Source organism: Myodes glareolus, chromosome 6 (assembly GCF_982192425.1).
Source record: "Myodes glareolus chromosome 6, mMyoGla1.1, whole genome shotgun sequence".
Lineage (NCBI taxonomy): Eukaryota > Metazoa > Chordata > Mammalia > Rodentia > Cricetidae > Myodes > Myodes glareolus.
In genome coordinates this window covers 100,159,806-100,182,305 of record NC_142031.1, presented here as the reverse complement: position 1 = coordinate 100,182,305, position 22,500 = coordinate 100,159,806, and the positions used below count along the sequence as shown (strand labels likewise).

Genomic DNA, 22,500 nt, shown 5'->3' with positions numbered 1-22,500 from the left:
CCTGTCTCCTTCCCAAACGGGGACTATGGGCGGGATCGTCCCTTGGATTGAAGCTGCACCTCTCGTTCCTTTTGTCTTTTCGGAGGGTTAGGACTGTCATGGCGCTTTCGAGAAGAGGGAGAAGGCCTCGCTTTCGTCCGGCAGAATTACTTGGGGCACCTCGACTGGGTGGAGGGTGGACAGAGAGACAGGAGACAACGCTAGCAAGCCGTCCGCCGGAGCCCCGCAAGGGGAGGAGACCCGGCAGGAGGCTGCCCTGAGAGCGCCCATCTGCGGGAACCGCCCCCCGCCGCCCTGTCCAATGGAAACTTGGCGGCGCTGCGGCACCGCCCATCTGTTGGTCCGGACGCCGCGAGGGCGGGGCCCGCAGTTCGGTTGCGCTGCGGAGCGCAGCTGTGAGGGAGTCGCTGCGATCCGAGGCCCCGGAACCCGAGCTGGAGCTGAAGCGCAGGCTGCGGGCGCCGAGTCGGCAGGTGAGCTCCGGAGAAGGAGGCCCTGGAGGGAGGGGCTCGCGGAAGGGCGGCGGGATCGCCCCGAGCAGCGGGTCGGCGGGACTCGGCCGGCGGGTGCTGTCGGGCGGCCCTGCTCCCCCGGGAGTCGGGCCCGACCCGGCCCGGCCCGTCGCAGCTGAGGGGCCACCCTGGCCGCAGGGCGCCGCCCGCCCTCCTAGTGTCTTTGGCGTGGCCGCGGCGGCCCGGAATTCTGCGGGCGCGGGTCGGGGGGCCCCGGCGTTCTCTTGGAACTCTGGCCGCGAGAGGCGGGGCCGCGGCGCGGGCGGGGGCGGGGCGGGGGCCCGGGCCGGAGGGCCTGCGGAAGGAAGCGCGGCGTCCGGGCCCGGCCTGCTCGCGGGGCGGCGCGCCGAGCGCGGGGGCGTGGCCTGCGGCCTGACGGCGCGGCGGGGCCGGCCTTTGATGAGGTGGCGGTGGTGCTCGGTGGTGCTCGTCCGCCTATCTGCAGGGGCGATCGGCCCCCGCCGCCGTTCCTTCCCGATGCTGGCCCGGCGACCTGTTGGAGTGTTGAGATGCTGAGGACCTCGCGCCCCGGAGCTTACTTTCTTTCCGACTGTGCGGCTTTGCTGACCTCAGAGGCTTTTTGGGGTTTCCTCAGAGTGTCCTGTGACTGCGAGCTATGTGGAGTGACGCGCAGTGGGCTCTCAAGTAATCGTGGAAGCCCGGAGAACAACTTTGCAAGATAACAGACAATGCCCTGGAGTGGATGCACAGTGCGCCCTCAGGGGAGCTAGAGGCTGCGGGGAAGATCGCCCTCGCCGATGTAAATGAGCCTTCCCACGTGTGACCCCCCAAACCTGTCAGCAGCCCCGAGACCAAACCCCCCGTGTTACAGAAGTTTCGCATCCTTGGCGGGAGTGCTTGGGGCGCTTTAGGCTCGGCTCTCATTTTCCCCACTGGGGCGTGACTGGGGAGGGAAGACACAGCTTGTACCTTCCGGGACGTTTGTCTCTAACTGATGACAGACAGTCTTCTCTTCCTGTGACCTGTGAAGTGACTGTGCCCTCGGTCCAGTAGTTTTAGATTTCATAGATCCAGCTTCCTGTATTGACGTTCTACTCTTACCGTCTGTTGTAATCGCGCTAGAAAGTTAACTGAGCAGCTCAGCTTTTAGGCACATCGAGTGAACGGAGCTGCTCTAGGAACTGATTGAAACAGACTACTATTTTCTTAGCCTAGCTCATCTTTTCTGTTAGATTACTAAAACATTCGCATACATAGCTTTCTTGGCAGACTGAGGAGAATTTCTCGGATAGACAAGGATTTTCTTAGAAATTAAGTCGGGGAACTATCCTATCAGATATTTTTTCCTGTAGCGCTTTGTTGCTCTTGGAATTTACTAAAACGCTGTGTAGCTCTCGATTCGGGTCAAACGGTGTGGGCTGGAGAGAGATGTGCAGAAAGGGGCATCAGAGAGAAGTGTGGTCGGCTTGGTGTTGATTGCAGCTTTCTGGTGTTCTGAACTGACTTTGGAGTGCAAGTTAACTTTCAGGGTATCACCTTCTTACTAGACAGTACTCCCTGAGCCTAAGCACACACAGGTTGCAAGTCCTTTACAGCCTTTGTTTGCTTGGTGGTCCTATTATTTTTTTCATGGGTTAATGAAAAACTTAAGCTTTCCTTCAAGCAGTTCTGCCCCTGCAGAAATGTTGCAGTTTAACATGTTGCTTATGAAGGCTGTAGCTTGAATAATCCGTACCTGAAGGCAGTGACCGGTGTCAGGTGCAGTGCTTCAGAGAATGGCAAGTCAGAGCCTTTGAGCAATATGAAGGGGAGCGGGAAGCTTGAGGGCTTTGTTTTTTTCTTTTCAGTTTGTTCTAATTAAGTTCAGGCATTTCGTTTATTTCAATTCACTGATGTATCTCAAGCACCCACCCGGCGTGTGACCTGCAGTAACCTACAAATGTGACTAAACATTTCAGTGAGTAAATGAAAAGCAATGCTGTTAAACAGTACCCATCTGCCAGTCACACGTCTTAAGGAAGTGAGGTCAATAGGGATGGAAGTCACTCCTGTCAGTCACCTGGCCCAACAGCAGCTGTCTGTGTGGGAGGGGTGGATAATGTCACTGTTGGTTCTAGCAGACTAAATCAGTTGGGCATTTCAGCGAGCTGGCTAAGGATGAGATAGGCTAATAGGGCTGTCTCAGTGGACCATTTTGGAGTCTAGAGTCATCTATTCTGAGTAATGCCTGTATACCCTCGTTTTTGAGCACAGTGAAAATTGAGGCCCATGGCGAGTCAATGGGAAATATATCAATTGCATCATTATTTTCTGAGAAGAAATGAGGAACCCAATTTTATTGTGTATTTGGGTTTGCCCAAAGTGGGTTATGCTGTCATTAGCCTTGTGTTTGGCACTTCAGGGTGGTCTCCAGCTAGGGTAACGCCTCTTCCAGAAGCAGGAGAGTCATTCACACTGCATTATTTGGGTATGAGTAGTTCTGACTTTAAATTTAAAGGAAATAAGGGATATGTGTTTTTGAACCTGAAGATGAGGTTAAAACTATTAAAATTTTATAGATCTGTTTTTGACCTCTGTCTTCTCCTGTCTTTGCCCAACTGATGCAGGCTGAGTGTTCATTCCAGCATGTCGGAAGGGGAGTCCCAAACAGTAGTCAGCAGTGGCTCAGACCCAAAGGTAGAATCCTCCTCCTCAGCTCCTGGCCTGACTTCAGTGTCACCTCCTGTGACCTCTACCACCTCAGCTGCTTCTCCTGAGGAGGAAGAAGAAAGTGAAGATGAGTCTGAGATCTTGGAAGAGTCACCCTGTGGTCGCTGGCAAAAGAGGAGGGAAGAGGTAAGGTGATGGCAGTGGAGTTGTAAACAGTGAGAACCGGAGTAGCTGTCCAGGGGAACAGACCAGACCTGAGTAGGGTGGGGTTGGAAGATGGTCATATGCAATACTAAAATGGTGGGTTTGTGAGGTGACTTAATTCCACTTGAACTGCTTCTCAGGTGAATCAGCGTAATGTTCCAGGTATTGACAGTGCATACCTGGCTATGGATACAGAGGAAGGTGTGGAGGTTGTGTGGAATGAGGTACAGTTCTCTGAACGCAAGAACTACAAACTGCAGGAGGTAGGTGATTAGGCCTGGGGGCATTCGAACCAGTATTTAAACAGCTATTGGGAAAGTGCTGTAGGAGAGCCTTCATGGTTAGATCATCTAAGGGGAGGGGTCGTGGTGGCTTTCGTATTATTACAGCAATTTGTGAACTGCTGTCCCTGTCTCCCTTGCTCCAGGAAAAGGTCCGTGCAGTGTTTGATAATCTGATTCAGTTGGAACATCTTAACATTGTTAAGTTTCACAAGTATTGGGCTGACGTTAAAGAGAACAAGGCCAGGGTAAGATGTTTTTTTTTTTTTTTTGCCTAGTATTTCCTGAATTCTTTACCAGAGAACAGCTGTATTTACTGTCCCTTTTACATTCAGAGGCTAAAACAAGGTAATTTTGAGACAAGAACTGAAATCTTCAGCTGTGGAAGAGAAAGCAGGGCTTCATCTGCTTACTGTAGCATTTCCCAGCTAAAGATGGGGAGGAATGAGTGAACATTTACTTGCTTCTGTGTTTTAATTGTGCTGTTAAGCCTAAGAAAGTGATCCTAAAGGAAAGGGAAGTTGAACAAACACAGTTTAATATGTATCTGGTATAAATGTCACCAGGTGAGAGATAATGTCTAGATTAAAGCTTTAATAGGAAGTGCTTCACTTTCCTAGGTGATTTTCATCACAGAATACATGTCGTCTGGAAGCCTTAAGCAGTTTCTGAAGAAGACCAAAAAGAACCACAAGACTATGAATGAAAAGGTATGGAGGGAGGCTAGCTATAGTTTTAGGCTGGTTTAGGGCTTTAAAAAGATGGTGATAATTATGAAGCCAATTAAGGAGGGATGGCAAGGACTAGTGTGAAGGCTGAGAGAGGAAAGTATCACTGGGTGTGTGGTGCATTCCTTTGGTTCAGGAGTTCGAGGCCAGTGTGCTCTGCATAGTTTCAGGACAGCCAGGGCTATACAGTGAGACCCTGGAGAAGGAGGGTGGTGGGTGGAGAGGGGAGAAGGAAGAGGGAGAGAGAGGATATTACTGCGGATGCTTGGACCAAACTCTTTTCCAGGCTTGGAAACGCTGGTGCACACAGATTCTCTCTGCCCTAAGGTAAGTAATACGTGGTTGGTTTTTCCCCACTGTCTCCTGATTTATTTCCTTAAACAGATTGCAAGGCATTACTCTGCTTTTCTATTCTGCCTCTCCCCAATTTCTTTGAGTCATGTGCTGACACGATTAGTCCCCCTTATGGGGTTTTCCTCATGTCCTAACCACTACAGTGACCCTGCCTCATTCTCCTTGTGCTTTTCCTATTTAAGTCACTTGGCACAATAGAGATTCAGAGTACAGGAATTGCCATTATGGTGGCCAGGAATTGCTCCTCTTAACCCTTGGGTTCCCCCTGCCCTTAATTTCCTAGTGGCCCCTCTAACAGCCCAGTGCCCCCACAGCTACCTGCACTCCTGTGACCCTCCCATCATCCATGGGAACCTGACCTGTGACACCATCTTCATCCAGCACAACGGACTCATCAAGATTGGCTCTGGTGAGGGGAGGGAGAGATTCTGGGCAGGGGAGCCTCGGGAATTTGGGAACCATGGGGGTAAGGTAAAAGGCGTGGGGAGAATAGTGAATTTTGAGGTGTGGGCTGGTGATAAGAGATAGACTTTTTGTAGAAGTAATTCATAGGGAGAGACCAATTAGTGGAAATGGGGTAGGGTATATAATCTTGTACTTCTTGGAGAGAAACTTGGACTAATACAGAGAAATAGGAGGCTGGGAAAGGGCAAGAGATGGATATGAGGTCTGACTTGAGCCCTTTGGGCCAAACCCTACCAAAGAGGTTCCAGACTGTGCCTGCTGTGAGTGCTTTCATTTGCTGTATATTTGTGTGCAGTGACATTTCCGTGTGCTGTGTTTGTGTGTTGTTACCATTTGTCTGGGGCTTGGCTGCTCCATCGCTCACAACTTTTCTCTGTTTTCCTCCCTCCCGCTTACGGGCTGCTCTGTTCCCAACAGTCTTTCATAGGATTTTTGCTAATGGTGAGAGCTCCCTCTGCCCCACTTGGGGCTCTGTTTGTGCTCCCTTTGCTCCCTCTGCGGCTGCCCAGTGCATGCAGTCGTGGGAGCAAGGCCTGTTCCCTGCTTCCCGTGTCTAATTATGCCTGCTAAGCTTTTGCCCTGCCAGCCTCCACCTGCTTGTCCCTTTATAACCTGCTTGTTTCCTGTGGATTCTGCCTGGCTGGACACTTCCTCTTAATCATCTTCCCCTCATCATCCGGCTGGCTCCCTAAATCATTCTGTGCGCCTAGATTCTCTGTGACTTGTAGCCATTGTTACGATCAGAGTGAGTCCAGCTTCGGCCTGGCCCTGGTACCTCGTTCAGTCCTGTGGTAGGTGATTTTGAGGAATAAGAGTCTTCTAAAGTTTTGGTGGATTAAAAGTGAAACTGATTTCAGGATATTGGTTCACTGAGTTTGAGTTAACACAGATGGGTAAGGAAGAGGCTAGCTCCTTGGTTGTATGTTAATGCTGCTTTGCCTTTCTTATCCAGGTTCATAAGGTCTTTAGTTGTCCCATAGTTGGAAGGGCTGCCTGTGTTTTTATATTAATTGCAGGGCAGATGAATCAAATAAACCTAGCATTTTTATGGCCTATGGATTTGGTAGATCTGTGACTTTGGAAAGATGAGCAGGTCACAAATGAAAGCTTTTCCTTTGCTGTGCTACATGATGAGCCTGAAGCCTCATTGTCTGTCTGTACAGTGTGTAGACTCTGTTGTTTCTGAGTTAGGAACCTTAGGCTGCAGAAAGGGGAGATAGGTGGTGTTCTTATGTAATCTCTAGCTCAAGATTGGGAGACTGGTAGGTTTGTGTCCACTGAGTATTAGAAAACACACTTCAGGAGAAACATGGCTTTTGCAGCCTCTCTCTAGAGTAAGGTCATGCTTTGGTGGTGGTCAGATTGTGGGTGTTTCCCTACTTGTAGTGGCTCCTGATACTATCAACAACCATGTGAAGACTTGCCGGGAAGAACAGAAGAACCTACATTTCTTTGCACCAGAGTATGGAGGTGAGTAGTTTTGCCTTTCTGCCGTGTTCTCAGACCCTGTTTGTTTGTTTTTTTTTAAATTACGGTCCCTCGGACAGATTGTGCCACTTCACCTACACCCTCCCTGATAGAGTGACCTCAGATCTTGGTTTATATTTTATAACCTGAGATACAGGGATAATAGAACCACAACTTCATCTTTCTGTACTTGCATACATTTTTTCAAAGAGGTATTTATTTATTATGAATATAGTGTTCTGCCTGCATGTATTCCTGCAGGCCAGAAGAGGGCACCAGATCTCATTACAGATGATTGTGAGCCACCATGTGGTTGCTGGGAAGTGAACTGAGGACCTCTAGAAGAACAGCCAGTGCTCTTAACCTCTGAGCCATCTCTCCAGCCCCACCCACTTGGCCACTTCTTATCCAATCAATTCTCTTTCTTACTAAGACATTTGTTTTCTTTAGAAGTCACTAATGTGACAACAGCTGTGGATATCTACTCCTTTGGCATGTGTGCACTGGAGGTAAGGAGACCCAAGGGAAGGGAAAAGAGAAAGCGTGGAATTCGAACACAGACAGGGAAATGCTGGGAGTGACTGTGGGAGCACTGGGTGTGTTCCTCAGATCTCAGCTTTCCCTTGGGTTCCTCAATGCAGATGGCAGTGCTGGAGATTCAGGGCAATGGAGAGTCCTCATATGTGCCACAGGAAGCCATCAGCAGTGCCATCCAGCTACTAGAAGACCCACTACAGAGGGTAAGAGTCGTTGGGATCAATCTCCATCCTTAAGTGACTTTCAAATGCTTTCAAGTTTATTGTACTTCTTGGGAATATGTTCCAAGAGAAAAGAAATACAATCAAAATAGAAAACACTAAACACAATTTTCCTGTGAAGGGGTTCAGATAGGTAATAATATTAAGGTTAAAAATAATGTCTTAGTTAAGTATGTCTACATACAGATGAGCTGATTTTGATGGTTACCTTAGTCAGTTGCTACACACTCTTCCACAATAATCTTGGCATTCCAAAGTAAATTTAAATATCAAACCAGTCATTTTGGATTTTATATTTAATGAGCTAAGATTTAAAGGATGAAAGAGCTGGGTGGTGGTTGCGCACACCTTTAATCCCAGCACTTGGGAGGCAGAGGCAGGTGGATGTCTATGAGTTCGAGCCTGGTCTGGTCTATAAGAGCTAGTTCCAGGACAGGCTCTAAGGCTACGGAGAAACCTTGTCTCGAAAAACAAAACAACAACAAAAAAAATAAAGGATGAAAGAATTATGAATCAGTAGGTAGATTAACTATAGTGAGACAGGACAGTCTGAACAAGAACAATTAGGTCAGGCATGGAGGCATACACCTATAATCCCAACACTTGGGAGGTGGAGGTAGAAAGATCAGGGGTTCAAGGTCAACCCTCCTCTACATAGAGCATTCAAGGCCAACCTGGGCTACCTTAGACCCTGTCTCAAAAACAAAATGACAGCCAGGAGGTGGTGGTGCACATTCATAATCCCAGCACTCAGGATGCAGAGGCAGGCCTGGGAACAAAGGGAATTTCAGGACAACCAGAACTACACACAGGGAAACCCTGTCTCTGAAACCCAAAACAAAACCAAACAAACAAACAAAAAGCAAGGAAGGAACATTAACAGTTAATTAGGGACAGTAATGGGGGGCAAGAAAGAAGCAGAGATCTAGTCGAAGAGTTAATAGGATGGAGTCAGGGTCTGGTTCACATTAGGATGGGTTGTTGGATAAAAGATCACAGGTATGTGACTTTTTACAACTGAAAATTAGAAAGTATGATGCCATAGGATTTGATCAAACGCAGAAAAGGTGAAGTGGTTAGAGAAAGCATGGGAATATGGTGAATTCAGGAATTTAGTGGATAAAGGAAGTGTGGTAATAAATAGTCTTAGAAAACAGAATATGGTGAATACTGAATAATACTTTGCTAAGTTTGGGAAGGGAAAAACTAAATTTGGCAAAGATCCAAAAATGTTGGCCATGAATGAACTACTAACACACACACAAATACTAAGTCTCAATATTAAAAAAAAAGGTATTGTGGTTGTAGAGTGGAAAAGAAATAACCAAAGCTAGCATGGTGGCTCATGCCTGTAATCCTAGCACTTCAAAGGCTGAGACAGGAGAATTGTGAGTTCAAAGGCAACCTGGACTATATAGCAAGTTCCAGGCTAGTTTAAGCCACCTAAAGAGACCCTGTCTCAGAAAAATGAAGTCTAAAAAGAAAAGCCAGGAAGATAGTGAATGATAATTTTACACATTACATATGTATTTAAAGCCCTTTCAAGAGATGGGTCAGTGCTTCCCCAACAAGTGTTGCCTTCAAGCATGTATATTTACAGGCTGTGAGAGGCTTGCTAGATGCCTGCTTTAGTCCCTTGTTCTCTTATAGGAGTTTATTCAAAAGTGCCTGCAGTCTGAGCCTGCTCGAAGACCAACAGCCAGAGAACTTCTGTTCCACCCAGCACTGTTTGAAGTGCCCTCACTCAAACTCCTTGCTGCTCACTGTATTGTGGGACACCAACGTGAGTTTTCTGAACCCTGTTAGAAATTGGTAGTGGGACTGAATCCATGCTAAACAAAGATTACTAGGATTTTCTTCCAATTTGGGGCTTCCATCACTGGCATGGCATCTTTATTCTGTTACCAAAGGGATTCTTTACCCCTGTGCCTCTAAGCCTCCTGTGAACCAATTCTATCTTTACATAATGTTCCACCCCATTATACCCACCAGACATGATCCCAGAGAACGCTCTAGAGGAGATCACCAAAAACATGGATACCAGTGCTGTACTAGCGGAAATCCCTGCTGGGCCAGGACGAGAACCAGTTCAGACTTTGTGAGTACCCAGCTGAGAGGGTCTGAAAGGGATGGATTGATCCCTACCACTCTGAGGTTCTGTAAAATGTTCATTCTCGTGCTCTTTTTCCTCCTCCTTCTAGGTACTCTCAGTCACCAGCCCTGGAATTAGACAAATTTCTTGAAGATGTCAGGTGAGAAGGTGGGCTTCTGTGAGGAAGCAGGGGCAGGTTCCTGCGGTTTTCAAAGAGTCCGTGTGACTTACGTCATCTCCCACCAGGAATGGGATCTACCCTCTGACAGCCTTTGGGCTACCTCGGCCACAGCAGCCACAGCAGGAGGAGGTGACATCGCCTGTTGTGCCCCCTTCTGTCAAGACTCCAACTCCTGAGCCAGCTGAGGTGGAGACACGCAAGGTGGGGACTCTGGTGTGACTGCGGCTTTGGCTATGGGGGCGGACATCTCAACTACGGCGCTGTCCTATATGGAGTGCATTTCTGCCCCCTGGCCACCTGGTTCTTCTGTGGGGTGGAAAGGCTTCCAGGTGTCTGAGGGTTTAGTGACTGGTCTCTAGTGGCCGTCCTCTCTGTACTGTTCCAGGTGGTGCTGATGCAGTGCAACATCGAATCAGTGGAGGAGGGAGTCAAACATCATGTAAGCTCAGGGCGGGGGCTGACGGGTCTGCGCAGGGCAGCACTGGATGGAGAAGAGCAGCCTCATTCTCCGTTCTTTTCTCTAGCTAACACTTCTGCTGAAGCTGGAGGACAAGCTGAACCGGCACCTGAGCTGTGACCTGATGCCAAGTGAGGGTCTCCTTTGTTTTGGAGGAGGATACTTTGAGGGGCATGTCAGGGAGAGGGAAAGTGACTCAGAGCATGACTCCTAGCTTCTGAAACAGCTAAAGGGCTCCCGTACTGGACTCATTCACCCTCCTATCTTTCTGTCAGATGAGAACATCCCGGACTTGGCAGCTGAGCTGGTGCAGCTGGGCTTCATTAGTGAGGTGAGGTTCCTGCCCTCTGTGCCCTGGCTGCCTCCCCACCGTCTGTCAGCCTTGTCTCACTGACCTTCTTCTTCAGGCTGATCAGAGCCGCCTGACTTCTCTGCTCGAGGAGACCCTCAACAAGTTCAATTTTGCCAGGAACAGCACCCTCAACTCAGCCGCTGTCACCGTCTCCTCATAGAGCTCACTTGAGCCAGGCCCCTATCTGAGTGTGGCTGTCTCTGGACATGCTGCAGTCCTCCTGTCCCTTCTCCCCAGTCAGTATTACCCTGTGAAGCCCCGTCTCCCCTTATTATTCAGGAGGGCTTTAGGGGCTCCCTGGTTGAGCATCATCCTGCCCCTACCCCTCTCTTCCTCCCCTCTGCACTTTGTTTACTTGTTTTGCACAGACGTGGGCCTGGGCCTTCTCAGCAGCCACCTTCTAGCTGGAGCTAGTAGCTGACCTGCTGGCTCCTGCCCTGCCTGTGTGGACAGGAGGCCCACGGGCACTGGGGGAGCAGAGTTCTACAATCCCGCTGGGGCGGATGGGCGGGAGAGAAAGGTGGTGCTGCAGGGGTGGCCCCGGGGGCCATTCGAATCGCCTCAGTTGCTGCTGTAATAAAGTCTACTTTTTGCTAAAAGAGTGGCTTGCTGTTTTGCGGCTCATTGGGTGGCACAGCTGCCCAGGTGGGGGCGGGGCAGCCCCAGGTGGGGCGGCCCCTTGGAGGCTGGGCCTCAGGTCGGGGACGGGGCGGGCCCAGGTGGAGTTGCCTTGCGGCGGCGCGGAAGCTGGGGTTCTGCTCGGCGGCGGGGCGAGGCCAGGTCCAGATAGGGCGGACCGGTGGTGGCGGGGGCAGAGCGGCCCACGATGAGGTGCTGCCGCCTCTGCGTCTTCGGTAAGTTGCCTGGCTTTCCTCACCTGTAGTTTCTCGGCGTCCCACGCGCCGCGGCTGGCCCTGTGGCCCCGCCCTGCACGGCTAATATCTGCCCTTCCCCCTACTTTTCAGACGCCGCCCGGGGGCCCAGGCGGCTGATGCGCGTGGGCCTCGCTCTGATCCTGGTGGGCCACGTGAACCTTTTGGTGGGCGCTGTGCTGCATGGTACTGTCCTGCGGCACGTGGCCAACCCCCGTGGCGCGGTCACACCGGAATACACTACGGCCAATGTCATCTCGGTGGGCTCGGGGCTGCTGGTGAGCGTGACTGGCGGATGGATGGGCAAGCGGGGTGGGCTGGGCGCAGAGAGACAGTGAACCTTAGGCTTGTTGCTTCCGCAGAGCGTTTCCGTGGGACTTGTGGCCCTCTTGGCATCCAGGAACCTTCTTCGTCCACGACTGGTGAGAGGGGTGGAGGTGTCTCAGCTCAGACTTCCAATGGGCAGGAGCCTCAAATAGAAACTCAGATTTTTAAATCACGGGGAAACATAACTAGGCTGTTCACCCCGGTCTTCTACCCCACTAGCACTGGGCCCTGCTGACGCTGGCCTTAGTGAATCTGCTTGTATCTGCTGCTTGCTCCATGGGCCTCCTCCTTGCTGTGTCGCTCACTGTTGCCAATGGTGGCCGCCGCCTTATTGCTGACTGCCATCCAGGACTGCTGGATCCCTCCATACCACTGGACCAGGGGCCTGGACACACTGATTGCCCCTTTGATCCCACAAGAATTTATGTGAGTGGATTCTTGGTGTTCTCTGGGCTTCACCTTTGCCCCGTGTGCTGCTCCTCCCCCTTCCAAGGCCTAGTCCTCTTTGTCACTTCTGGTTTTAGGATACAGCCTTGGCTCTCTGGATCCCCTCTCTGTTCATGTCTGCAGGCGAGGCTGCTCTTTCTGGTTACTGTTGTGTAGCTGCACTCACCCTGCGGGGAATTGGGCCCTGCAGGAAGGAAGGGCTGCAGGAGCAGGTAAGGAAGAGAAACAGGAAGGGTTCATTCCACACCCTGGTTGTGTTGAAAGGTGTGTCTCTTAAGGCCCAGTTACTGAACCCACCCTCTCCTGCAGCTGGAGGAACTGACCGACCTTGAACTTTCTGAGTGTAAAAGGCCGGAAAATGTGCAGCTACTCCACCACCCTCAGGATTTCCAGACTAAACAGAAAACCTGGGTTTAGAACAGGTAAAAGGCCCCCGGGGTGGGATGCATTCTTGGGACTGGGACCAGTTAGTTTTTGTTGTTGTTGTTGTTGTTTTGCTATATTGCTTGTTCTCTGATGCAGGTCTGCTCTTTCTTTAGCAAGCAGCTGCTCTTCCGAGGCGTAATCCACAGGTGTTTTCTACTACGCAAGGGGCCCTGACCCGAGGGTGATATAAATAATTGTAATAAAAGGACTAGTTTTTGTTTTCTGTCTGATTACAATTACTTTTGGAGCCCAGCGCACTGTGCTGGGTGGAGAGGTGTTGATCAAAGAATGCGGCAGTCTCAACCACTTACAGGGCTTTAATGTGGGACAGAGCTAACCGCCTCAGCTGTACCAGTCACTGGAAAGAAAAGCTGGTGCTGGGGAGCCCACCACACCATTGGCTGATGAATTTGAGTACGTCCTGGCACACTGGGCTGTGGGAGGTCTGTGGGCAAAGGGGAGAACATGAGAGGGACTCCTTGGAGCTCCTGGGTGTCCTAAGGATCAGGCACAGGGTCTGGTTCTGCCTTTCGGACAATCCTACTTGGGGTGCCTCCCACCCCACCCCATTCCCAGCTGTTGTCCTTTACGACTGACTCCCTTTCTCACCTTGATGGCCATAAGAAACTTGTTCCAGTTGTCTTTGTTAGCAGCCTTCCCTGGCCGCTTAAATTCAATTTTGTTCCTCAGAATGGGGTAACCTGTGGTGGAGGACGAGATGGTGATGGGATTGGTGAGGACTGGGAAGGATGAACAGCGGCCTGGGAGTAGAGTGGGATGGGTGGTCCTGTCTTGGAAATGGATTTTGATGCTTTTCCCTCCTTTCTACTTGCCACGGGATATGGGGTAACGTGGGGTTCCATACCTGTAATGAGGCAGGGCAGGGCCCGAACCCCAGTGCTCGCTGCTACCAGGGAAGCCTCATAGACTCCACGCTCATCCCGGGGCAGAACCTGCTCCAGCCTCTGATCCATTGAGACTGTGAGCACCCAGTCTCGAACCTCTTCTCTCTGGGCCTCCTGGGAAAGAGAGGTAGCATTAGCTTCACATGGGGCTGGGAGGCTTGGGGGGTGAGGACAGGGCTGAGCCCTTAGCCTGTACATCGGCTTTTAGCTATAAGTAGTCCACCATGGAACTGCTTCTGCTTCCCCCGAGTAACAGTAAGGGCTGATGTCACTGAAAAATAGCATCCCAAAGCCATCAACCCTTCTCGGTGCCGACCCACTGGTGACACCTTACCGGTACATGCTGCTTGGCCGGGAGTGGCACCTCAAAGGGGATGTCTGTGTCCTGGAAATCTGAGTGGTCAAGAGCGTCCAGAGTCCCTTCCTCAATTGCCTGTGGCAGAGCAGTCACCATGAGATCCGCACAGCTGGTGACGGGCAAAGGCCCCAGTCTCTAGGCACAGTTTCCCTACTTACGTCAGTCAGATCCAAAAATCGGTTGAGGAAAATGAAAGCCATGTTTTCCCAGCCAACTTCCTGTCACAGGAAAGGTGCAGATGGGTGTGAGGTTGGGGTCAGGGAGAACGCTCCAGAAGAGGCAGGCTGTGTCCTCCTCCACATCCGCCCCTTACTCGGCTGTGCTCAAGGCAGTCTCCACCCTTCCCTGCCCCAGCTCACCTTGGCAGCAGTGCCTGCTTCATAGAAGGCCTTGTCTGCAGGTAACAGCTGGGTGTGGCGCAGGAGTGAGATGGAGAGCCTGGCAGCTACGGTTTCCTGTGGATTAAACAGTTTATGATCCCGGCCCTGTGGCGATTGAGCTACCAGAGCAATGAGCCTGTAACTAAGCCAGCCATGGAGCTAGACAACCAGCAATCAGTTCTGAACCCTCTCCATCTCAGGCTGTTCCGGTCTTAGTTCTTTTCATCAGCATTACATGCCCAGCTCAGGTTATATATAGGGCTGTTTCTACTTCTAGAATTTGACCACGTACATGAAATGTAAGCACAGTTGTAACTAAATAAGCCAAAGTGTGTGTACTTCTAGGTGGTACATAAAACTAATATGCTATCTGAATGTTTCAACATAATGAGACTGGTAGAGCTGTGGGCACAGCCCTCTGGCCAGACAGTCTGGGAAGAAACCCCATCTCAGCAAGTGTTGGAGTGGCTAGAAGAGACATGCAGAGGGAATTGTGGTCAAAGACCTAAGCTCAAAGACCCAGAACTTGGATGTGTTTGGCTCCTGAGGTCTGAAGGTGCATCCTTGTGACCGAGCGCTCTGTGCTGAATCTCTCTGGTTGCATCTTACCAGCTGTTTAATACTCTGGGCCGCAGATCGTGTAGCGTAGTAATGAGCAATCAGCAGCATCATCTCAAACTCCTCGTGAGCTGCTGAGTTTGCTTCGCTGGACTTCACCAGATTTTCACACTAGAAAAGGGGGTGTGGGGGGAAGCACAGCTAGGCTCGGGTCAGTGGAGGGCCAAGGAGAACTGTAGAGTGGCCACTGCTGGCCATTTGCACTGAGAAGGTAAAGGTTTATGTCTACTAAGGAGAATAGAACAGAAGGAACTTTGACCCATTGTTGACCCTTGCTTACCAAGTTAAAGAGGACATCCCGAAGATCAGCCCAGCTATGGTAGGCCTCGGCATTGTTGGTCCCAGGAGAGCTAACCATGTCAGTGAAGATCCTTTTGTAGATGTTGAAGTTCTAGAGGTCGAGGGGAAGGGGACCTGAGTGAGGGACCTGAGTGTTTAGGAGCTAAGAAACTGATGAAGGAAGAAGAGGCCCAAGGAAAAACTGAGTTTGGCAGGAGGGCCAGGATTTCAAGGTTATCCTAGGCTTCATAGTTCCAGGCTAGCCTTGCCTACATGAGTTCCTGACTCAGAAAAGAGACAAAACTCACAACAAAAAACCCTATCATATTAGCTGGTGTTCAGTGAGTGTGGGTGATTAACGATGTTAAGGCTTACAGTGTAGAAATTCTTGATTCTCCGTAGAACTGTCAGTTCTAGAGGAAGTCAGTAAGGACCCTTGAGGGTATCCACGATTCCTCTTGGACAGACAGGTCTGTGTGTGTTTACTAAGAACATGGACAGCTGCCTGGGTGTTTTCTTTCCAAGGGTAAATCCTCCAGAGGGTCCGTTTCAGCTCAGGATTCTCTGAGACAAATGAAGGGATGGTTCTAGAGGATGAAGAAACATTCATCCCAAGAAGGCTGGTACCTGTGGGTTAGCAGGGGCTCCGTGCTGCACATAGAGGGCCAGTGCCTGGGCATAGCCACCCTCTCGGATCAGATGAGTTGCATACAGAGCCACGTACTTGTGCAGAATCTTGTAGTTCTGTTTGGGAGTGGAGGGACAGCACGGAAAAGGCCGGGTCAGCAAGGACAGGCAGTGACAAGAGACCACGGGTTTGTTTGGGAGGTAAAGGGCACTTGAGGATTCTGATCTCAGAATCAGAGGACAGAAGACAGCTCTCTGGTGCTCACTAGGGGCCGCTGCAGATTGGGCATTGGAGTTAAGGGGTGGGATGCTCAGAAGCAGGTAGGGAATCAAGAAGAGGTGGGTGGGAATGGGAGGGCCAGCAGTACCTGCTTGGTAGCTGTTTCAATGCACTTGTCCCACTGACCCTGCTCCACGTACAGGTCCAAGGCAGCTACTACGTCCACACCCACCAGCTGTGGAGCAGTAAAGACAGATGTGCTGAGAGGAGAAGGGAGGATCTCTAGTACCTCTTCAGGAATTTGGCTTTTACTCTTGTTCTGGTGGTGCTGGGGAACCCAGGCCTTACACATGGGAGGCAAGAGCTCAACCACCTAGTTAGCCCTTCTGGCCTCTTCCTGCTTTCTCCCTCCTAACACTGAGAGCTTTACCGAATCCACTTTGCCCTGGTTCTTGAGGAACTCCTTATAGTGCTGGTCCACATAGTCTTCATACCTGGGAAGATACACAGAGATTGCTAACTCTATGGTCATGTAACACCACACCCTTGCCATAAGAAATCTTCCTCAGTGTTTACAAAAGGAACTAAGAATCTCCTGGCGATTACCGCGGGTCTAACTCTTTGGCTACCCGTTTGGCCTTGTTCCATTCTTCACCCTCGATGAAAGCATCGATTGCTTCTTTGACAAGGTCCAGGTTCAGATAGAGTTCTGCAGCCTGCACAGAGGGAAATCTGAGTGAAAGCTATGTTTCCATCTGACTCAGTGGCCTCCCACTTGGTGAACTCTCTCCCCAGAACACTGGCGCACTTGCAAAGGGCCCACCCCACACATCTGGATCACGTGTCACCCCCTATCCCGTGTACATGGGAGTGTGCCGGTCCTAGCACCCTACTTACCGCACTGTGCTTTCCAATTCCAATCAGCTGGGGACCTACAACCCGAACTACTTCCAGACTGCGCTGGGGAGGCAGAAATTTGATGGACAGTTCCGCCGCCTGAGTGGTCGAACAGAAGGTAGAAATGGGGAGAAGAAAGAGTCTACTAGGGTTATTGGCCTTCGTGTTTTCCTCCTCCAGCTTCCAACATTCTTGTGATCCTTCCTCATCTTCCACCCTCCCAGGCTAAGCCTGGCCCACAGGTCTTCTGTGTGACCCCAGAGAACCTATCATGTTCCTCTCGGGTCGCTGCAACTCTGCACACTTCATTTGTTGTACGCGCTCACTGCACTTTGTCACAGATAGAATCTTGATAGCATAGTATAGAGAAAACCGAAATGAGAATTGTCGGGAACCTGGCAACTGTTTGTGAGTCTCAGATTATCCATGCTCACTGGAGTTTGAAAATAGAACAAAAAAGGAATGGCAAATACCAATAATATTAAGTTCAATGGATATTATATTGAAATGCCAATATTTTAAAATTTTGCTCATTTTTTAAAAAGATTTATTTATTATGTGTACAGTGTTTCTATACTGCATATATGCCAACAGGACAGAAGAGGGGACCACAGTGCATTACAGATGGTTATGAACCATCATATGGTTGCTGGAAATTGAACTCAAGACCTCTGGAGGAGCGGCTAGTGCTCTTACCCTCTGAGCCATCTCTCCAGCCCCAATTTTGCTCATTTTTATGTGTATGGGCATTTTGCATGCATTTTTCCCTGTTTCTGATGCCATGGAGACTAGAAGAGGGCATTGGATTCTCGGGAACTAGAGTTTTAGATGGTTGTGAGCTGCCATGTGGTTGATGGGGACATAACCTGAGTCCTCTGGAAGAAAAGCAACTGCTCTAAACCATTAAGCTATCTCTCCAGTCAACGTTTAAATGTTCAATTAGGTGTATTACATTTTTTTAAATTCTCTCTTTTTTTTTAACCTTATTCAAGAACAGGTATGAGAAAACTGCAATAACATTGTAGCTTGCATAGCGTTTTCAGCAGATAGTGCTAGTCTGGATGATCTGACGGCAGTTTAACTCTCTGTTTCCACTGGGATGCTGACATCCTCACTGATTTGAATTTCCATGAGACCCAGTTTGGCTATTATCTAGACCAATTCCCCTGTCCTTTCCCTTTCCTTTCTTGCCCTGCCAAACCCTGTAAGCAAGGCTTAAAAAAGCATGCCTTCTCCCCATCGATAGAGCCATCCTGTGACCAACCTGAAGGGACAGCCCTGCACAGACTTTAGTGAACGGTGTAAAGGCATCGGGTGCTCAAACCTCACAACCAAACAGCCCCTTTACTTCCTGTTTCACCTTCTGGGACCTATTCAGTGACCCCAGAACTTAAGGACATCTTGCATGGGCATCAACATAACAGTATTATTTAGAGAGCCAGGAACCCCCTTAGTCCCTCAGGACTCCCAATCCCGTATTTCCCTGTACCCATTCAAACTATGTATTGCATGTCTAATTACAAAGATAACAGGGTTGGCTTATCAGTTTTGCATGATGACTGCACAGTATGTAGGCATTGTTCAAACAGAACTTTGGGTGTTTTTGTAGGCTGTACTTGGATGAGGTTAACATTTAAATTGTAAAGCAGATTGGCCTTTCTAATATAGATGGGCTTCATCCAATCAGCTGAAAGCTTGAATTGAACAAAAGGCTTACTTTACCCCGAGTAAAGGAAAACTCTTCCTGCCCAAATGTCTGAACTGGGACACTGGCTTTTTCCTGCTCTCACTCTGGAACTGAAATGCTGACTCTTCTTGGATCTCCAGCCTGCCAGCCTTCAGATAGGAACTACAGCACTTTCTCTCCTGGCCTTCCTGCTTGTCAGGCTCCATGCAGATCTTAGGACTTGCCCACTCCGATAACTGCGTGCGTCAGTTCCTTATCTCAGACATATGCTCACATGTATCAGTTCTGTTTCTCTGACCAATAGTTTGTCTTCAGCTTGGTGAAGAGTATTAGGCTGGCTCAGTCTGCTGAAGGGGAGCTGTCAGGTTGGGGTGCTGGAGGAGGAGCCATGCTTTCGTCCTGGCCTTCAACTATGCCCTGGGGTCTGGAGTTGTCCTTTCCGCTCCCATTCAAGTCCTTCCTTCCTTAGAGAACCTTCTGAACTACTCCAGCCCCCACAAAGCACTTGTCTTGAACTCCACTTCATACACCTCAGTCTTTGCTCAGATCTGGTAGTAATTAAGTCTCCTAACTTCTGGCTGGGGTGTCTATCTTACATCCCTTCTAGTCTTCAGCTGCGGGGCTCTAGTACAATAGCAGGCACCCAGGAGATATCTGTTACTTGAGATAGAGACACAGGAGGATGGAGATGAACGTTTGTGCAGGAAGCTGACGGGAACGGACCTGCGGGAACCGGAGCCTCACCTTCATCCAGCACTTCTCCATCAGGCCGCCACTCCCTGAGTCTCGAACTTTGAGGTAGCAGTCCACTGCACGGCCATACTCTCCAGCCTGTTCCCACTGTCGTGCTTGCTCTACAAGTCCCTCCACACCTCTGTGGGATGTGAATATTTAATGCTCAGGATTGGGCAGGGGCAGTGTGGTCCAACCCACCCGGTCCTGACAACACTGCCAGGACGCATGGCTTCTCACCTTCCCCCCTTCTTGGTGGCTTCTCGCTCATACTCTTCCTGCAGGGCCTCTAGCTGGCCAGGCACATAGTCCTTGCAGATCCGCAGAGCATCGCTCCAGAGCCCAGCCTCCTGCTCAGATTTGCAGGTATCAGAAGGGCAGAGGTGGGAGCCCTGAGGCTTCCTCTGGCTGGGTTCCTGACTTCTTAGCCTTTCTCCTCCCTTTTCTTGCCTGTCCTTTCTCTCTCCTGCCCTCTTCATCACCAGGAATCAGTATAGATCTGTGGCCTCTCACTATCTCATTCTCCCTTTGTGGCACAAATAAAATGGCTCACCTTATAATAATTGAGAGCCAGACCTGGTCTCTGGGCCCGAAGCAGCAACCCTTCTGCCTTCTGAAAGTCCTTCTCCTCCAAGGCCCCACGGGCCTGACCTACCAGTACCTCAGCGACACTGTCAGGATCATGGGCCTCAGCCACACGCTGAGCTGCCTCCCAATCCTGGTTGTGGACAAACCTGCCCAAAATGGGGGACACAGAAGACGTTGAGTACAGGACTGAAGCCTCAGTAGTGGAAGACAGACAGCTGTACAATTGAGGGGCTATTGGTGTCATTTGTGCGAGCTTTGGAAGTAAAGTTGACCATGAAAGATACTGGGACAGTATCTTTATCCTATTCCAGAGCAGGACCAAACAGCGGGGGCTGGGGAGATGGCTTAGTGGGTAAAGGTACTTGCCACAAAACTCATGAACTGAGTTCAAATTCTGGAGCCCACATGGTAGAAGAAGAAAACCAACTCCTGCAACTTGTCCTCTGACCGCTACACATGTGCTGTGCATGCATTCCATACCCATAAGTAAACAGAAACAGTGTGGGGAAACTCACATGAGGACTGCCTCTTTGGGTTTACCAGCTCTGATGAATTCTGCTTCAGCCTCTTCAAATTTGCCCTAGACAGAAAGATAGTCACATATAGTGAGAAGGAGCCTGGCATCACAGTCACTTAGAAGACAGGATTGAACTGGTCACAGAGGTTAGCAGTATAGGGGGAACTAAATTACATTCATACCTCATCCTCCAGATACATGGCATATCTGAGATGAATCTCTGGGGTCTTGTGCTTGAGGGCTAGCCGAGAGAGCTCAAAGGCAAATTCAAAGGAGCTGAAATGGAAGGTGTAGACCGAGTTTGTGTATAATACTTACAGAAGGGAGAGGAAATAGAGAAAAGACAACCACCCCTTCTCCTGACTACTATGGAGTCCCAGCCTGTGACTCTGCTCCCAGCTTTGTGACATTTGTTAAGAAATACAGACACTTGCATGGATCAAGTGTGTGTGCTGCAGTAGTTAACCCCCTCCCACGTCCACACAGGCAAGTCTGATTTACAGTGGCTCACAAGCAGACAAAAGACATCACAGTAGCAGGGAGATTAGCTGGGGGCTAGCAGAAATGAGAGGATAGGACAGGGTAATTGAGGGGGTATGACCACAATGCATTGTATATATTTATGAAACTGTCTAAGATAAAAGAGAAAAATTTGCATTTTTCATTTAACAGAAGTATACTTTGATGACCCAGAAATGTTACTTAGTATGGTTCTAACTTTTCATGCTGTTCCTGCCCCACCTGTCTCTCTAGAACCACTGATAAAACACCTCCCTTCCAAAGATCTCTCTCTGCTATGTTCTCTTTCTTTCCTTCTCTCTCTCTCTTTTGATACAGGGTTTCACTATGTTACCTTGGCTGCCTGGCCTGAGACTCACTCACTGTGTAGACCATGCCAGCCTTGAACTCATAGAGATCTACTTGTGCCAGACAGTGATGGCACATGCCTTTAGTCCCAGCACTCAGGAGGCAGAGGCAGGTGGATCTCTGAGTTCAAGGCCAGCCTGGCCTACAAAGTGAGTTCCAGGATAGCTAGGACTGTTACACAAAGAAACCCTGTCTCAAAACAAACAAACAAACAAACAAACAAACAAACAAAAAACCCCACCATCAACAACGACAAAAAAACCCCAAAATTATGTATTATTATAATGCCTGGCCAATTTTTCACTCTTTAGTTTGTTTTGTTGAAGCATGGTATCATATAGTCTAGGATGGCCTCAGACTTACTATGTAGCTAAAGCTGGCCTTGAACCTCTGATCCTTCTGCCTCCACCTGGAAGTGGCAGGATTATACACTGGCACCACCATGCCTAGCTCACATGTTTTTACTTCTGCTTCAGCTTCTGAAATTATTTTTCAGTTTGCATGTCAGTTTTCCTTATGTGTGGGCTGCTCTGAGTGGGATGGAGCTGAAGGAGAGGAGACTGCACTGAGACCCACCAGTTGTCAGCAGCATGGTCAATGGCAGCCTCTAGAAGCCCCAGCTTGTTAAGCAGTCTAACTGCAGCCTCTCCTCCCAGACTCTTCGCCCACAGATAGGCCACGTGTTTGTGGGCATTGGCCCCTCCATGGGCTTTGGCCACCTGTAAAGCAAATTTGTTAGAGCATTGCCCACTGCACAGTTGCCCCCTGTCACCTTTGGCCTCCTGCCCCAGCTGTGATGAGGATCAGGATCCTGCTCCAGATCAACACTGAAGAGGACCAGCTTCCAGGTCTCTTAACATAGGCTCACAGTATTTAGGGACAGAGGATGGCTTCAGGAAAGCCATAAGCCCTTAAAATTATAAGCAAATGCTATATAAACAGGTATGGCTGTGCTTCAGACAGAAATACTCAGGTCTTTGTGACTTTAGTTAAAATTTGTCATGTAAGAACAGGAAAGAGGAATGCATGAACTCCTCACCCGGTAGGCCTCCTCCCAGAGCCCACTGGACCGGTACATGTTCACAGTTGCCTTCCATTCCTGGGCTTCAAGGTAGTGATACTCAGCTTCCTGCAGTCGGCCTTCTGCCTCCAGCTCCTGTGGGGTAGTGCATCATGATGGAAGGGGTAATGGATACTGGCTGGTCCAGCTCCTGTGGGTTAGTGCATCATGATGGAAGGGGTAATGGATACTGGCTGGTCCAGCTCCTGTGGGGTAGTGCATCATGATGGAA

The 22,500-nt window shown here is 49.8% G+C and overlaps 3 protein-coding genes across 6 annotated transcripts in view; 2 read left to right on the top strand and 1 right to left on the bottom strand.

Annotated features, from left to right (window-relative positions):
• The first annotated feature begins 351 nt into the window (after positions 1-351).
• Positions 352-11,060, top strand: Nrbp1 (nuclear receptor binding protein 1). 3 transcript variants are annotated; one of them, XM_085691231.2, is made up of 19 exons: positions 352-473; positions 3,080-3,308; positions 3,467-3,589; positions 3,754-3,855; positions 4,228-4,317; positions 4,622-4,662; positions 5,004-5,098; positions 5,572-5,595; positions 6,541-6,624; positions 7,072-7,130; positions 7,263-7,361; positions 9,030-9,162; positions 9,372-9,477; positions 9,581-9,631; positions 9,718-9,853; positions 10,038-10,091; positions 10,177-10,240; positions 10,385-10,440; positions 10,517-11,060. In XM_085691231.2, exons 2-19 carry the CDS (start codon positions 3,099-3,101, stop codon positions 10,619-10,621), a joined length of 1,632 nt encoding a protein of 543 aa, XP_085547357.1. In that variant the 5' UTR covers positions 352-473; positions 3,080-3,098; the 3' UTR covers positions 10,622-11,060. The 3 variants fall into 3 exon arrangements, with proteins under 3 accessions (XP_085547357.1, XP_085547356.1, XP_048292482.1); XM_085691230.2 differs by lacking the exon at positions 352-473 and adding an exon at positions 1,020-1,272; XM_048436525.3 differs by lacking the exons at positions 352-473; positions 5,572-5,595 and adding an exon at positions 1,039-1,272.
• A 99-nt stretch (positions 11,061-11,159) lies between these two features.
• Positions 11,160-12,756, top strand: Krtcap3 (keratinocyte associated protein 3). 2 transcript variants are annotated; one of them, XM_048436529.2, is made up of 7 exons: positions 11,160-11,315; positions 11,427-11,611; positions 11,696-11,755; positions 11,880-12,086; positions 12,185-12,319; positions 12,417-12,529; positions 12,647-12,756. In XM_048436529.2, the coding sequence occupies exons 1-6, from the start codon at positions 11,288-11,290 to the stop codon at positions 12,522-12,524; spliced, it is 723 nt and encodes a 240-aa protein (XP_048292486.1). In that variant the 5' UTR covers positions 11,160-11,287; the 3' UTR covers positions 12,525-12,529; positions 12,647-12,756. The 2 variants fall into 2 exon arrangements, with proteins under 2 accessions (XP_048292486.1, XP_048292485.1); XM_048436528.2 differs by having other exon boundaries at positions 12,630-12,756.
• Ift172 (intraflagellar transport 172) overlaps positions 11,665-22,500 on the bottom strand; it is a 40,848-nt gene continuing 30,012 nt past the window's right edge. The window contains exons 29-49 of the mRNA XM_087907414.1: positions 22,248-22,364; positions 21,785-21,927; positions 20,524-20,617; positions 20,340-20,404; positions 19,790-19,970; positions 19,477-19,586; positions 19,249-19,378; positions 16,818-16,916; positions 16,527-16,636; positions 16,351-16,414; positions 16,069-16,155; positions 15,701-15,817; positions 15,075-15,185; positions 14,786-14,905; positions 14,156-14,251; positions 13,955-14,014; positions 13,773-13,871; positions 13,399-13,552; positions 13,143-13,234; positions 12,845-12,978; positions 11,665-11,803 (exon numbers count right to left, since the gene is read on the bottom strand). Coding sequence (XP_087763540.1) covers positions 12,889-12,978; positions 13,143-13,234; positions 13,399-13,552; positions 13,773-13,871; positions 13,955-14,014; positions 14,156-14,251; positions 14,786-14,905; positions 15,075-15,185; positions 15,701-15,817; positions 16,069-16,155; positions 16,351-16,414; positions 16,527-16,636; positions 16,818-16,916; positions 19,249-19,378; positions 19,477-19,586; positions 19,790-19,970; positions 20,340-20,404; positions 20,524-20,617; positions 21,785-21,927; positions 22,248-22,364 — 2,139 coding nt within the window. The 3' untranslated portion in view covers positions 11,665-11,803; positions 12,845-12,888. The remainder of the gene's footprint in view (positions 11,804-12,844; positions 12,979-13,142; positions 13,235-13,398; positions 13,553-13,772; positions 13,872-13,954; positions 14,015-14,155; positions 14,252-14,785; positions 14,906-15,074; positions 15,186-15,700; positions 15,818-16,068; positions 16,156-16,350; positions 16,415-16,526; positions 16,637-16,817; positions 16,917-19,248; positions 19,379-19,476; positions 19,587-19,789; positions 19,971-20,339; positions 20,405-20,523; positions 20,618-21,784; positions 21,928-22,247; positions 22,365-22,500) is intronic.